Here is a 14,963-nt window from a genome sequence, read left to right on the forward strand (position 1 = left end):
CGCATTTCTATACTGTGGGGGAGTTTCTTTAATTAACGTGCACCAGAATTCTGCCTTAATTTGTCATAAATTGCGTGATTGTAAATTGCAACATGTCAATTATACCTACGGAAACACTGGCACTTTACGTATAGGTATAATAGAAGCAGAAAATCCGCAGGGGAAAACTGTGAAAAGCCGCAATGCGTTTCCAGCACGGTTTTTGTCACAGCGTTCGCCACACATTTATGAAGGGTCTTGCTGTAGACACCTTGTGTGTATTGTGACCACCACCCAGCATACACTGCCCTGTACAATTGTGCTGTCATGCCAGCTGTGTGAACCTGCTGATGGGTGACAACGAATGACAGCCCAGTCACCGGGCCAGAGGAAGGGCAGTCCCCACAGCAGGTATGCTCTAGTACTAGGCAGCGGATACAGCCTAGATCTATGGAGATCACTCTCGGCCTGCCCAATCCTCAGCACATTGTCACCCACATGGCCCACGTACATGGAACAAAAGAAAGTGGCTGCACTAGATCCTCACCGAGCAGCACAACACACACACACCCAGGAACTAGCCGTCAACGTCATTGAGTGGGCGTTGTCGGGGGCTGGTCATGTCGGTAGCCAATGGCGGACGGGAATCCTCCCTATTTGCCATATTTTGGAGCATGGCTGACATTGATTGGGTGGACGATGGGTGACGTGAGTGAGGCCCCTGCGAGCCCGGCCTCGGCAGTGACAATAACGCAGCAGCGAGAAATCGGTTCGGTGGCCGGGAATGTCCCGGTGCTGGGTGCCGGAAGGATGATGATGGCTAAGGCGCTGCCCATGCGCTTGGCGCACGCTGCCGTCATGGTGAAGCAGGAGCAGGACGATGACTCGGACATGGATGAGCCCAACTTACTGCTCAAGAAACTGGACAGCACCGAGGCGCAAATCATCCACAGCGGCCACTTCATGGTGTCCTCCCCGCACAGCGAGCACCCGCCCAAGAAAGGCTACGACTTCGACACGGTGAACGAGAAGGCCTGTCAGACGTACAGCTTCGGAAAGACCAGCACATGCCATCTGTCAATAGACGCGTCCCTCACCAAGCTGCTGGAGTGTATGACCCTGGCGTACAGGTACGGGCAGCAGTGCCAGCCTATACCGGCACATTAGTCAGCGCCATTCTGTGCCAGGCAATGCCCCTACTGTGCCATGGGGAGACCAAGGACTGGAGGCAGCTGTGTCTAGTACAGTATAGACTGCTTTATAGGGGAGATCTGCTATTGTCTATAGGGCACATCCATGGGGAGACCAAGGACTGGAGGTGGCTGTGTCTAGTACAGTATAGACTGCTTTATAGGAGAGACCTGCTTATAGGGTACATCCATGGGGAGACCAAGGACTGGAGGTGGCTGTGTCTAGTACAGTACAGACTGCTTTATAGGAGAGATCTGCTATTGTCTATAGGGCACATCCATGGGGAGACCAAGGACTGGAGGTGGCTGTGTCTAGTACAGTATAGACTGCTTTATAGGAGAGATCTGCTATTGTCTATAGGGCACATCCATGGGGAGACCAAGGACTGGAGGCAGCTGTGTCTAGTACAGTATAGACTGCTTTATAGGAGAGACCTGCTTATAGGGTACATCCATGGGGAGACCAAGGACTGGAGGCGGCTGTGTCTAGTACAGTACAGACTGCTTTATAGGGGAGATCTGCTATTGTCTATAGGCACATCCATGGGGAGACCAAGGACTGGAGACAGCTGTGTCTAGTACAGTACAGACTGCTTTATAGGGGAGATCTGCTATTGTCTATAGGGAACATCCATGGGGAGACCAAGGACTGGAGGTGGCTGTGTCTAGTACAGTATAGACTGCTTTATAGGGGAGACCTGCTATTGTCTATAGGGCACATCCATGGTGAGACCCAAGGACTGTAGGCGGCTGTGTCTAGTACAGTATACACTGCTTTATAGGGGAGATCTGCTATTGTCTATTGGGCACATCCATGTAGAGACCAAGGACTGGAGGTGGCTGTGTCTAGTACAGTATACACTGCTTTATAGGGGAGCTCTGCTATTGTCTATAGGGTACATCCATGGGGAGACCAAGGACTGGAGGCGGCTGTGTCTAGTACAGTATACACTGCTTTATAGGGGAGATCTGCTATTGTCTATTGGGCACATCCATGGGGAGACCAAGGACTGGAGGCGGCTGTGTCTAGTGCAGTATACACTGCTTTATAGGGGAGATCTGCTATTGTCTATAGGCACATCCATGGGGAGACCAAGGACTGGAGGCGGCTGTGTCTAGTACTGTACAGACTGCTTTATAGGAGAGACCTGCTATTGTCTATAGGCACATCCATGTAGAGACCAAGGACTGGAGGTGGCTATGTCTAGTACTGTACAGACTGCTTTATAGGAGAGACCTGCTATTGTCTATAGGCACATCCATGTAGAGACCAAGGACTGGAGGTGGCTGTGTCTAGTACAGTATACACTGCTTTATAGGAGAGATCTGCTATTGTCTATAGGGCACATCCATGGGGAGACCAAGGACTGGAGGTGGCTGTGTCTAGTACAGTATAGACTGCTTTATAGGGGAGATCTGCTATTGTCTATAGGGCACATCCATGGGGAGACCAAGGACTGGAGGTGGCTGTGTCTAGTACAGTATAGACTGCTTTATAGGGGAGATCTGCTATTGTCTATAGGGCACATCCATGGGGAGACCAAGGACTGGAGGCAGCTGTGTCTAGTACAGTACAGACTGCTTTATAGGGGAGACCTGCTTATAGGGTACATCCATGGGGAGACCAAGGACTGGAGGCAGCTGTGTCTAGTACAGTATAGACTGCTTTATAGGGGAGACCTGCTATTGTCTATAGGCACATCCATGGGGAGACCAAGGACTGGAGACAGCTGTGTCTAGTACAGTACAGACTGCTTTATAGGAGAGATCTGCTATTGTCTATAGGGCACATCCATGGGGAGACCAAGGACTGGAGGCAGTTGTGTCTAGTACAGTATAGACTGCTTTATAGGGGAGATCTGTTATTGTCTATAGGGGACAATCATGGGGAGACCAAGGACTGGAGGTGGCTGTGTCTAGTACAGTATACACTGCTTTATAGGGGAGATCTGCTATTGTCTATTGGGCACATCCATGGGGAGACCAAGGACTGGAGGCGGCTGTGTCTAGTACAGTATACACTGCTTTATAGGGGAGATCTGCTATTGTCTATAGGCACATCCATGGGGAGACCAAGGACTGGAGGCGGCTGTGTCTAGTACTGTACAGACTGCTTTATAGGAGAGACCTGCTATTGTCTATAGGCACATCCATGTAGAGACCAAGGACTGGAGGTGGCTATGTCTAGTACTGTACAGACTGCTTTATAGGAGAGACCTGCTATTGTCTATAGGCACATCCATGTAGAGACCAAGGACTGGAGGTGGCTGTGTCTAGTACAGTATACACTGCTTTATAGGGGAGCTCTGCTATTGTCTATAGGGTACATCCATGGGGAGACCAAGGACTGTAGGCGGCTGTGTCTAGTACAGTATAGACTGCTTTATAGGGGAGACCTGCTATTGTCTATAGGGCACATCCATGGGGAGACCAAGGACTGGAGGTGGCTGTGTCTAGTACAGTATAGACTGCTTTATAGGGGAGATCTGCTATTGTCTATAGGGCACATCCATGGGGAGACCAAGGACTGGAGGTGGCTGTGTCTAGTACAGTATAGACTGCTTTAGAGGGGAGATCTGCTATTGTCTATAGGGCACATCCATGGGGAGACCAAGGACTGGAGGCAGCTGTGTCTAGTACAGTACAGACTGCTTTATAGGGGAGACCTGCTTATAGGGTACATCCATGGGGAGACCAAGGACTGGAGGTGGCTGTGTCTAGTACAGTACAGACTGCTTTATAGGGGAGATCTGCTATTGTCTATAGGGTACATCCATGGGGAGACCAAGGACTGGAGGCAGCTGTGTCTAGTACAGTATAGACTGCTTTATAGGGGAGACCTGCTATTGTCTATAGGCACATCCATGGGGAGACCAAGGACTGGAGACAGCTGTGTCTAGTACAGTACAGACTGCTTTATAGGGGAGATCTGCTATTGTCTATAGGGCACATCCATGGGGAGACCAAGGACTGGAGACAGCTGTGTCTAGTACAGTATAGACTGCTTTATAGGGGAGACCTGCTTATAGGGTACATCCATGGGGAGACCAAGGACTGGAGGTGGCTGTGTCTAGTACAGTATAGACTGCTTTATAGGGGAGACCTGCTATTGTCTATAGGCACATCCATGGGGAGACCAAGGACTGGAGACAGCTGTGTCTAGTACAGTACAGACTGCTTTATAGGAGAGATCTGCTATTGTCTATAGGGCACATCCATGGGGAGACCAAGGACTGGAGGCAGTTGTGTCTAGTACAGTATAGACTGCTTTATAGGGGAGATCTGTTATTGTCTATAGGGGACAATCATGGGGAGACCAAGGACTGGAGGCGGCTGTGTCTAGTACAGTATAGACTGCGTTATAGGAGAGATCTGCTATTGTCTATAGGGCACATCCATGGGGAGACCAAGGACTGGAGGTGGCTGTGTCTAGTACAGTATAGACTGCTTTATAGGGGAGATCTGCTATTGTCTATAGGGCACATCCATGGGGAGACCAAGGACTGGAGGCAGCTGTGTCTAGTACAGTATAGACTGCTTTATAGGGGAGACCTGCTATTGTCTATAGGCACATCCATGGGGAGACCAAGGACTGGAGACAGCTGTGTCTAGTACAGTACAGACTGCTTTATAGGAGAGATCTGCTATTGTCTATAGGGCACATCCATGGGGAGACCAAGGACTGGAGGCAGTTGTGTCTAGTACAGTATAGACTGCTTTATAGGGGAGATCTGTTATTGTCTATAGGGGACAATCATGGGGAGACCAAGGACTGGAGGTGGCTGTGTCTAGTACAGTATACACTGCTTTATAGGGGAGATCTGCTATTGTCTATTGGGCACATCCATGGGGAGACCAAGGACTGGAGGCGGCTGTGTCTAGTACAGTATACACTGCTTTATAGGGGAGATCTGCTATTGTCTATAGGCACATCCATGGGGAGACCAAGGACTGGAGGCGGCTGTGTCTAGTACTGTACAGACTGCTTTATAGGAGAGACCTGCTATTGTCTATAGGCACATCCATGTAGAGACCAAGGACTGGAGGTGGCTGTGTCTAGTACAGTATACACTGCTTTATAGGGGAGCTCTGCTATTGTCTATAGGGTACATCCATGGGGAGACCAAGGACTGTAGGCGGCTGTGTCTAGTACAGTATAGACTGCTTTATAGGGGAGATCTGCTATTGTCTATAGGGCACATTCATGGGGAGACCAAGGACTGGAGGTGGCTGTGTCTAGTACAGTATAGACTGCTTTATAGGGGAGATCTGCTATTGTCTATAGGGAACATCCATGGGGAGACCAAGGACTGGAGGCAGCTGTGTCTAGTACAGTACAGACTGCTTTATAGGGGAGACCTGCTTATAGGGTACATCCATGGGGAGACCAAGGACTGGAGGTGGCTGTGTCTAGTACAGTACAGACTGCTTTATAGGGGAGATCTGCTATTGTCTATAGGGTACATCCATGGGGAGACCAAGGACTGGAGGCAGCTGTGTCTAGTACAGTATAGACTGCTTTATAGGGGAGACCTGCTATTGTCTATAGGCACATCCATGGGGAAACCAAGGACTGGAGACAGCTGTGTCTAGTACAGTACAGACTGCTTTATAGGGGAGATCTGCTATTGTCTATAGGGCACATCCATGGGGAGACCAAGGACTGGAGACAGCTGTGTCTAGTACAGTATAGACTGCTTTATAGGGGAGACCTGCTTATAGGGTACATCCATGGGGAGACCAAGGACTGGAGGTGGCTGTGTCTAGTACAGTATAGACTGCTTTATAGGGGAGACCTGCTATTGTCTATAGGCACATCCATGGGGAGACCAAGGACTGGAGACAGCTGTGTCTAGTACAGTACAGACTGCTTTATAGGGGAGATCTGCTATTGTCTATAGGGCACATCCATGGGGAGACCAAGGACTGGAGACAGCTGTGTCTAGTACAGTATAGACTGCTTTATAGGGGAGACCTGCTTATAGGGTACATCCATGGGGAGACCAAGGACTGGAGGTGGCTGTGTCTAGTACAGTATAGACTGCTTTATAGGGGAGACCTGCTATTGTCTATAGGCACATCCATGGGGAGACCAAGGACTGGAGACAGCTGTGTCTAGTACAGTACAGACTGCTTTATAGGGGAGATCTGCTATTGTCTATAGGGCACATCCATGGGGAGACCAAGGACTGGAGACAGCTGTGTCTAGTACAGTATAGACTGCTTTATAGGGGAGACCTGCTTATAGGGTACATCCATGGGGAGACCAAGGACTGGAGGTGGCTGTGTCTAGTACAGTATAGACTGCTTTATAGGGGAGACCTGCTATTGTCTATAGGCACATCCATGGGGAGACCAAGGACTGGAGACAGCTGTGTCTAGTACAGTATAGACTGCTTTATAGGGGAGACCTGCTTATAGGGTACATCCATGGGGAGACCAAGGACTGGAGGTGGCTGTGTCTAGTACAGTATAGACTGCTTTATAGGGGAGACCTGCTATTGTCTATAGGCACATCCATGGGGAGACCAAGGACTGGAGACAGCTGTGTCTAGTACAGTACAGACTGCTTTATAGGGGAGATCTGCTATTGTCTATAGGGCACATCCATGGGGAGACCAAGGACTGGAGACAGCTGTGTCTAGTACAGTATAGACTGCTTTATAGGGGAGACCTGCTTATAGGGTACATCCATGGGGAGACCAAGGACTGGAGGTGGCTGTGTCTAGTACAGTATAGACTGCTTTATAGGGGAGACCTGCTATTGTCTATAGGCACATCCATGGGGAGACCAAGGACTGGAGACAGCTGTGTCTAGTACAGTACAGACTGCTTTATAGGGGAGATCTGCTATTGTCTATAGGGCACATCCATGGGGAGACCAAGGACTGGAGACAGCTGTGTCTAGTACAGTATAGACTGCTTTATAGGGGAGACCTGCTTATAGGGTACATCCATGGGGAGACCAAGGACTGGAGGTGGCTGTGTCTAGTACAGTATAGACTGCTTTATAGGAGAGATCTGCTATTGTCTATAGGGCACATCCATGGGGAGACCAAGGACTGGAGGCAGTTGTGTCTAGTACAGTATAGACTGCTTTATAGGGGAGATCTGTTATTGTCTATAGGGGACAATCATGGGGAGACCAAGGACTGGAGGCGGCTGTGTCTAGTACAGTATAGACTGCGTTATAGGAGAGATCTGCTATTGTCTATAGGGCACATCCATGGGGAGATCAAGGACTGGAGGTGGCTGTGTCTAGTACAGTATACACTGCTTTATAGGGGAGACCTGCTATTGTCTATAGTTAGATCCATGGGGAGACCAAGGACTGGAGGCAGCTGTGTCTAGTACAGTATACACTGCTTTATAGGGGAGATCTGCTATTGTCTATAGGGCACATCCATGGGGAGACCAAGGACTGGAGGCAGCTGTGTCTAGTACAGTATACACTGCTTTATAGGGGAGATCTGCTATTGTCTATAGGGCACATCCATGGGGAGACCAAGGACTGGAGGCAGCTGTGTCTAGTACAATATAGACTGCTTATTAGGAGAGATCTGCTATTGTCTATAGGGCACATCCATGGGGAGACCAAGGACTGGAGGCGGCTGAGTCTAGTACAGTATAGACTGCTTTATAGGAGAGTCCTGTTATTGTCTATAGGGTACATCCATGGGGAGACCAAGGACTGGAGGCGGCTGTGTCTAGTACAGTACAGACTGCTTTATAGGGGAGATCTGCTATTGTCTATAGGGCACATCCATGCCCTGGGGAGACCAAGGACTGGAGGTGGCTGTGTCTAGTACTGTACAGACTGCTTTATAGGGGAGATCTGCTATTGTCTATAGGGCACATCCATGGGGAGACCAAGGACTGGAGGTGGCTTTGTCTAGTACAGTATAGACTGCTTTTCAGGGGGGGACCTGCTATTGTCTATAGGGCACATCCATGGGGAGACCAAGAACTGGAGGCAGCTGTGTCTAGTACAGTACAGACGGCTTTTTAGGGGAAGGAGACTTCTGCTATTGTCTATAGGGTACATCCATGGGGAGACCAAGGACTGGAGGTGGCTGTGTCTAGTACAGTATAGACTGCTTTATAGGGGAGATCTGCTATTGTCTATAGGGAACATCCATGGGGAGACCAAGGACTGGAGGCAGCTGTGTCTAGTACAGTACAGACGGCTTTTTAGGGGAAGGAGACTTCTGCTATTGTCTATAGGCACATCCATGTAGAGACCAAGGACTGGAAGCGCCTGTGTCTAGTACTGTATAGACTGCTTTATGGGGGGAGGGAGAATTCTGCTGTTGTCTATAGGTTCATCCAGACCAAGGACTAGAGGCAGCTGTGTCTAGTACAGTATAACTGTTTTATGGGGGAGGAGACTTCTGCTATTTCCTATTGTCTACAGGGCACATCCATGTTGAGACCCAAGGACATTGTGTGCAGCTGTGTCTAGTACTGTGTAGGCTGCTTTATACTTATTGGGGGAGACTGCTGCAATTGCCTATTGGTTATGAAGTAAATCCACACAGGATGAAACATCTGCGGTGCTTACTGTTCTAGCAAAGTGGTTGAGATCTTACCAAATTTCATCTACATGCTAAAGAAAAAAAAAAGCCTTAGTGCAGATTTGGAATAAATTCTTGTTGCAGATTTCCACCACAGATTTCACCTTTTCTAGTGCAAATCTGAAGCAAATCCACATGGAAAATGGGAATTCTGCACCAAATCTGCAGTGGATATTTTCCTTTACAAATGTGGACATGCCTATATAGTGGTAACATATCCTGTACACTTACTACTATCACTTATGAACTCCTGTCCCCAGTGTATCTTGCAGTCTAACTTGGCATTTACCCATTAGGTACAGTTCCTTTGAACCCTAGGGGTATTGTTTTGGATTACCCACCCATGCTGGGTGGACAGAGGCAACCCCTGGCGCTAGGAAAAAGTAGAGGACTTGGCAATAGCAACCCCTCTGTGATACCGTTGATTGCTTCGATCAAAACTGGCTAACAATAAGTAATGATTCTGATTTTAAAGGGAGAATAAAAAAAAAATCCAGAAAACAAAATCATCAAAAAAAAATAAAAAAAAATTGATCTTTATGAATAAAAAAAGGTACAATCCAACTCAGGTCCACATACTTACTGACGAGTTTCATGGTGTAACACCCCTTAGTCATAACATGCATTGCTATGACTAAGGGGTGTTACACCCTGAAACACGTCAGCTAACATGTAGACCCAAGTTGGATTGTACCTTTTTTTTAAAAAAAAAAAAATTCATGAAGATTTATGATTTTGTTGGCTGCTGGAATTTTATTATTTTTCCTGTGAAATATGATTACATACCTTATGCAGTCTAAGGTATATTCACGTGCACCAGCACTAAGGAGTCAAGCTGAATAGTACTAAGGACACTGGTGAGCTGAAGGTTTTTTTTCTTGTTTTGGCACAATGTTTCTGACTTGGCTTGTCTAGAATTTGGCCATGAGGAGACCCTAAAGACACTGAAACCCCCAACCCACGAACCCCGTACCCATCCCCCTCCACCACCACCAACCTTCTTTTTGCTTTGGCAACACCAAACGTTCTATTCTTTGGTAATGCTAATAAAGCTCATTTGTATCTTGTATCCTCCTTTGCATAACTCTGAACACTACACTGAGCATGCGCTAGTTATCTAGGCCTTGTAGGCCAATGGAAGCCCTAATGGATGGCATCTGGTTGCATGCTGCTCCAACAACAGCCTTGTTGGGACTGGAGCGCTGTGTACACATGGTAGCTGGCTGTGCTACACAAGTAGCAGCACCACTCAGCGGCCACAAGGGCTCATTTAAACTTATTACAACATACCAGCAAAAAAAAGGCCTGATGAGGTTGTCCGACACTGTGGTCGTTCTACAACCAGTCATACATCAGGCAGCAGAGTTTTGTACAATGCATGTAATAATCTTTATTTTTCCTTACACAAATTTAGTAATTCCTTCTAAATATACCGTACTTCTCCCATTGCTTCGAGGAAAGAGTACTGTGCTGCATGGAGGCCCTGTATACATGGAGTAGCTATGGCTTTGAGAAATACAGGTTTCATTTTTGCAGCTATATTAGGACATAAGGCCTTATCTCTAGAACTAAAAGCATCAATGATTCCTGTAATGCTTTTAGTTTGGGTCATGCCACCCCTGGTCAGGATGGGACTTATGACTATAATATGGGTGCAGAAATGCACCTGAATTATACACATACAAAACTAAGTATATACTGTTCCCTGTTTCGTGCACCACCATGACTGTGCTGAGGCAGACGTGATATGAAGCAGAGGTTCAGCATGCCTCTATTGCTTCATACAACTAGTCACGGACACTACTGAGGGAGGAGAGTAAACTTTCTGCCCCTTCAACTGTAACACAGCTTGTCAACAATTTATAATGGATGGGGCAACACAGTGGCTCAGTGGTTAGCCCCGCAGCCTTGCAGTGCTGCAGTCCTGGGTTCGAATCCCACCAGGAACAACATCTGCAAGGAGTTTGTATGTTCTCACTGTGGATTTCGTCCCATTCTACATAAAAAAATATGAACAAATGTGATCCCTATATGGGGCTCGCAATCTACATTTGGGAAAAAAAAAATTACTATGGCTGTCAAACCTTGGCACTTTCGTCAGGGGTGATATTTCTAATCTAGGGTATCTGATGATGAATTTATTGTAAATTATTTGTAGGGGAACACGTGCATTGTAACAAGAATTTAGTTATACAATGTACTGGGTTTTTCATACAAATTTTCAGCAGGCTGCTTCCAGGATCTATCTGTACTTCTGCAGTGTAATAAGTAGTAAAAGCATGTTATCGGGTCATGTTCATGTTCTGGCTATCTCGCCACTGGGATTTCTGCAGCCTGCTCAGTGTCTAATCCCGTCCCTGAGATTCTTGATGTGTTATGATGACATCAGATTCTTATCGATGTGTGTTAGGCTGATTTCATTCTTGTCGTGTAGACTAAAATGGAAAGCCAACAAAATACCTTCCATTTTTATTTTGGCATCACAGCTAAAGATGACGAATACAAACACAATGTCTTCTCTTTTATCCAGTAATCTGGCAAATGTAAACCCGCTCTAACAGATCAGAGCAATGGACTGCAGTGTGAAAGTAGCCTTATGAAATGTATAGTCTACTGTAAAGCGTTCACATTTCCATCATACACACTTTGTTGCTTGTGTAGTGTGAGAAAGTGTTCAGCATTTTTCGTCAAGAGTTATAACAACATGTTATATTTTGTAATTTTTCTGTTCTCCTGACATTTTTTCATGTCCTATAGCCATTGGCAAAACATGAGAATAAATGCCTTATGGAAAGCATAATTCCTATCACACACACACACGACGCGCGACAAGACGCGCGCACACACACTAAAATGCTGAAGGCAGTAAAGAAACTATTCGTGCAGTACATTAAATATTATAATGTAGTTAAAGATTCCTGAGCAACATGATGAGAAAAAAAAAATGTTTAAAACCGCCATAAATAGTTTAACTTCATGTATGGCTACACATCTGTTAACTAAGACTCCTTGAAGTCTAAATTGCTTAAAATAGCGACACGATGACTTGCCAAAGGGAGTCTACTACCGCCTCCAAACATACTGAACTGTCACCGCAGTGTTACAGGCCACATAGCCGTGAGAAGCTACATAGCTTTGTTATGTAGGTCACCTTTATAGATTTGGAGAAAAACATTGAATTCTTATGCAAATGAGGCAGTTTGTGCACTGGGGTCAGGTACTTTGCTCCTAGACCCCTACCATCTTTAGAACAGTTGTAGAAGAATTAGGAAGGGCACTCACCCACATCCAGGCTCGTCTTCATAAAAAACTTCTTTTATTGAGGTAACATGTTTTTTAAAAACAAGTAGTGCAGAGAGGGAATTCCCTCTCTGCACTACTTGTTTTTAAAAAACATGTTACCTCAATAAAAGAAGTTTTTTATGAAGACGAGCCTGGATGTGGGTGAGTGCTCTTCCTAATTCTTCTACAACTGTTCCATTTGTCATACACCTTTTTTTGGTTGTGAGCACCCCCACGGCTCTTGACAAATAAGGTTGCAATCCTCATATCACCTTCAGTATATTGGGACTTCCATTTATGCATTCAGCAGTGCAATCCTATATCTTTTCTCTGCCTACCATCTTTAGTCTGTGCCGCTACGTGCAGTGAGAGTGGATTCCTCCACTGTTATGACCTTACCCGTCTTACTTGAGCAGCAAGAGGAATAGTCTGAGGGCTGAAGTGCACCTAGTGCCTCATCTGCATAAGACTTCAAATGTTACATATATAACAAAGTATATATTTTTTCACTAGAATTTTCTCTGAAATGCAGTCCAAGCAGCTGAATATGTCTGGAGGAGGCGATAGCTGTAAACTGCCTTAAACTGTTGCCTTTCAGCACTTGCCTCCTAAGTTTTTTTGTGTTTTTTTTTGTGTTATTGTTGGCGTTTTCATTATACTTGCCACCTTTCAACCAGTTTAATGCTCTACTGCATCTTTGTTAAAGGGATTCAATGCTATTTTTTGTCCCCAACACATAGGAATAGCCTATAGAAAGGCTATTCTTCTCCTACCTTTAGATGTCTGCTCCGCGCTGCCATTCGATAGAAATCACAGTTTTCTTCTGTATGCAAATGAGTTCTCTCGCAGCACTGGGGGCGGTCCCCAGCGCTCAAACAGCACTGGGGGCATCCCCAATGCTGCGAGAGATATCTCCAGCGCCGCCTTCATCTTCGTCTGGAACGGCCTCTCCATGCGTCTTCTTCTGGCGCTGGCTTCAAACTTCTAGGCATGTGCAGTCGGCTCTGCCATCATGCATCAGGCGAAGCTGACCCCGCATGCCCGCAGCAATTTTCCTGTGACTGCTTACATAGTAAACTAGTGTAAGCAGCCATCTTCTTGTGGCTGCTTACACAGTAAGCTGTGGTAAGCGGCCACAAGAAAATGGCCACGGGCATGCGCAGACTGCTCTGCCCGAGAGCCGACTGAGCATGCCTAGAAGTTTGAAGCCAGCGCCAGGAGACAACACAGAGAAGAGTTTGTTCCAGGTGAAGATGAAGGCGGCGCTGGAGAGTTCTCTCACAGCATTGGGGACACCCCCAGTGCTGTTTGAGCGCTGGGGACCACCCACAGTGCTGCGAGAGAACTAATTTGCATACAGAAGAAAACCGTATTTTCTACCAAATGGCAGAGTGGAGAAGACTTCTAAAGGTAGGAGAAGAATAGCTTTTCTTAAGGCTATTCCTATGTATTAGGGACAAAAAAAAATAGCATTTTAATGATTGAATCCCTTTAAATCATGAAGTAGTTAAAATAGGGATTGTTAATTGTGTAACCATGGAGAATTTCGGTTTCAGTGATTCCACTGTATAAACTCTGTGTGGTCTGATCCTAAAATCCTACCCTCCTATCTGTTCCCTACTTCTTCCTAAACTATGGTAACAGAAATCCCATTGATATATATGGGAAAAGACATTTCCATATCTGCTTTGAGTCACGTGCCTAAAGTGGTAACAGATCATGTGTCCAAACATTGATCGAGCTATATTCGGTCCATCGCTACTTGGATACTATCTGGTACTATGCCATGGAAAAGTAACTATAGCAATATATGCCACAATCTACACAATGGTAGGTCCATGTGGGAGATAAAAGACAAATGCAACATTCTGTCCTTATTCTGGAAACTGTTGTCTCCAAGTCCGTCTCCTCTTTGGACACATGTAAGAAGTTGTGACAATTTTTCATTCTTTGTCCATGTGAAAAAGGTCTAAAGACAATGGTGGTTCCATAAAGATTGAGGGATCTCTGTGCAATGAAACAAATATTGGTTTCTTTCTAATATGGCTTGTGTTTGTGTTCCCAACCACAGTCATGATCTCTGCTGGCTGTTTCCACTTGTATCTGGAGACCTGTAATATCCAGCCCTGCTGTCAGCTGAGGAATGATACAGTTGTATCTAGTCCAGGCAATGCTCTGTGAGCGAGTACATCAGCAACAATTGCTACATTTGTTGCTAAGATTTCCCTTTAAACTTTTTTTCTAAACTCTCCCTCATACACGGGGGAAGAAGAAAAAAGAAAAAAAAAGTGGTTTTGTATGAACTCCAGTGAAACCCAAAAGTGTTGCAATTTCCTGTGAATAAATCCCAAATTATAGGAGTCAGCAGACTATAAAGTTCACAAACAATCCAGTTCTAGTTTTATGCTGCCATAAGAGACCTACATCATTATGTGGATAGATTTATGTGGTTACCATGTCTAGAAGTTGTCCAGTCCTCCCCAGCTTTCATCATAGGCAGAACGGAGTATTTATTCACTCCGCCATTATGGCTTGGTGTTTATTGTAGTTTCTGGCAAACTCTCATCTGAAAGCAGGCAAACATTAGCTGAAGGTTTTTTCCTGAGGAGATCCAGTTTTCCCTTTTAAACTTAAAGGGATCCTCCAAGACTATATACTGACAGCGTATCCTCTTGATAGGTCATCAGTATGAGATTATGGGTGGTCTGACATGGAGCACACCCCTGGGTCAGGGGATATCTGTGTATGGGGTTGGAAGCAGATAGAACTATACCTTGTGTATTGGTTGTTTGGCATTACTGTATTTCAGCAACTTCCTAAATTGAGGCAAACATCTGAGGCTCATTCTCCAAGAGCAGAATACCCCTTTGGGGGTTTGTCACCAGGGTGAAGCCTATTGAGTCAGCAACACATCTATATAGGTCACACTCACTTGAAT

At 46.1% G+C, this 14,963-nt stretch overlaps 1 protein-coding gene across 1 annotated transcript in view; it reads left to right on the top strand.

The window, feature by feature from the left end:
- The first annotated feature begins 661 nt into the window (after nt 1–661).
- Nucleotides 662–14,963, top strand: part of MLXIP (MLX interacting protein) — a 61,874-nt gene continuing 47,572 nt past the window's right edge. Inside the window, exon 1 of the mRNA XM_075273376.1 lies at nt 662–1,109. Coding sequence (XP_075129477.1) covers nt 679–1,109 — 431 coding nt within the window. The 5' untranslated portion in view covers nt 662–678. The remainder of the gene's footprint in view (nt 1,110–14,963) is intronic.

The sequence above is a fragment of the Leptodactylus fuscus genome, chromosome 1, assembly GCF_031893055.1.
Source record: "Leptodactylus fuscus isolate aLepFus1 chromosome 1, aLepFus1.hap2, whole genome shotgun sequence".
In the NCBI taxonomy this organism is placed as follows: domain Eukaryota; kingdom Metazoa; phylum Chordata; class Amphibia; order Anura; family Leptodactylidae; genus Leptodactylus; species Leptodactylus fuscus.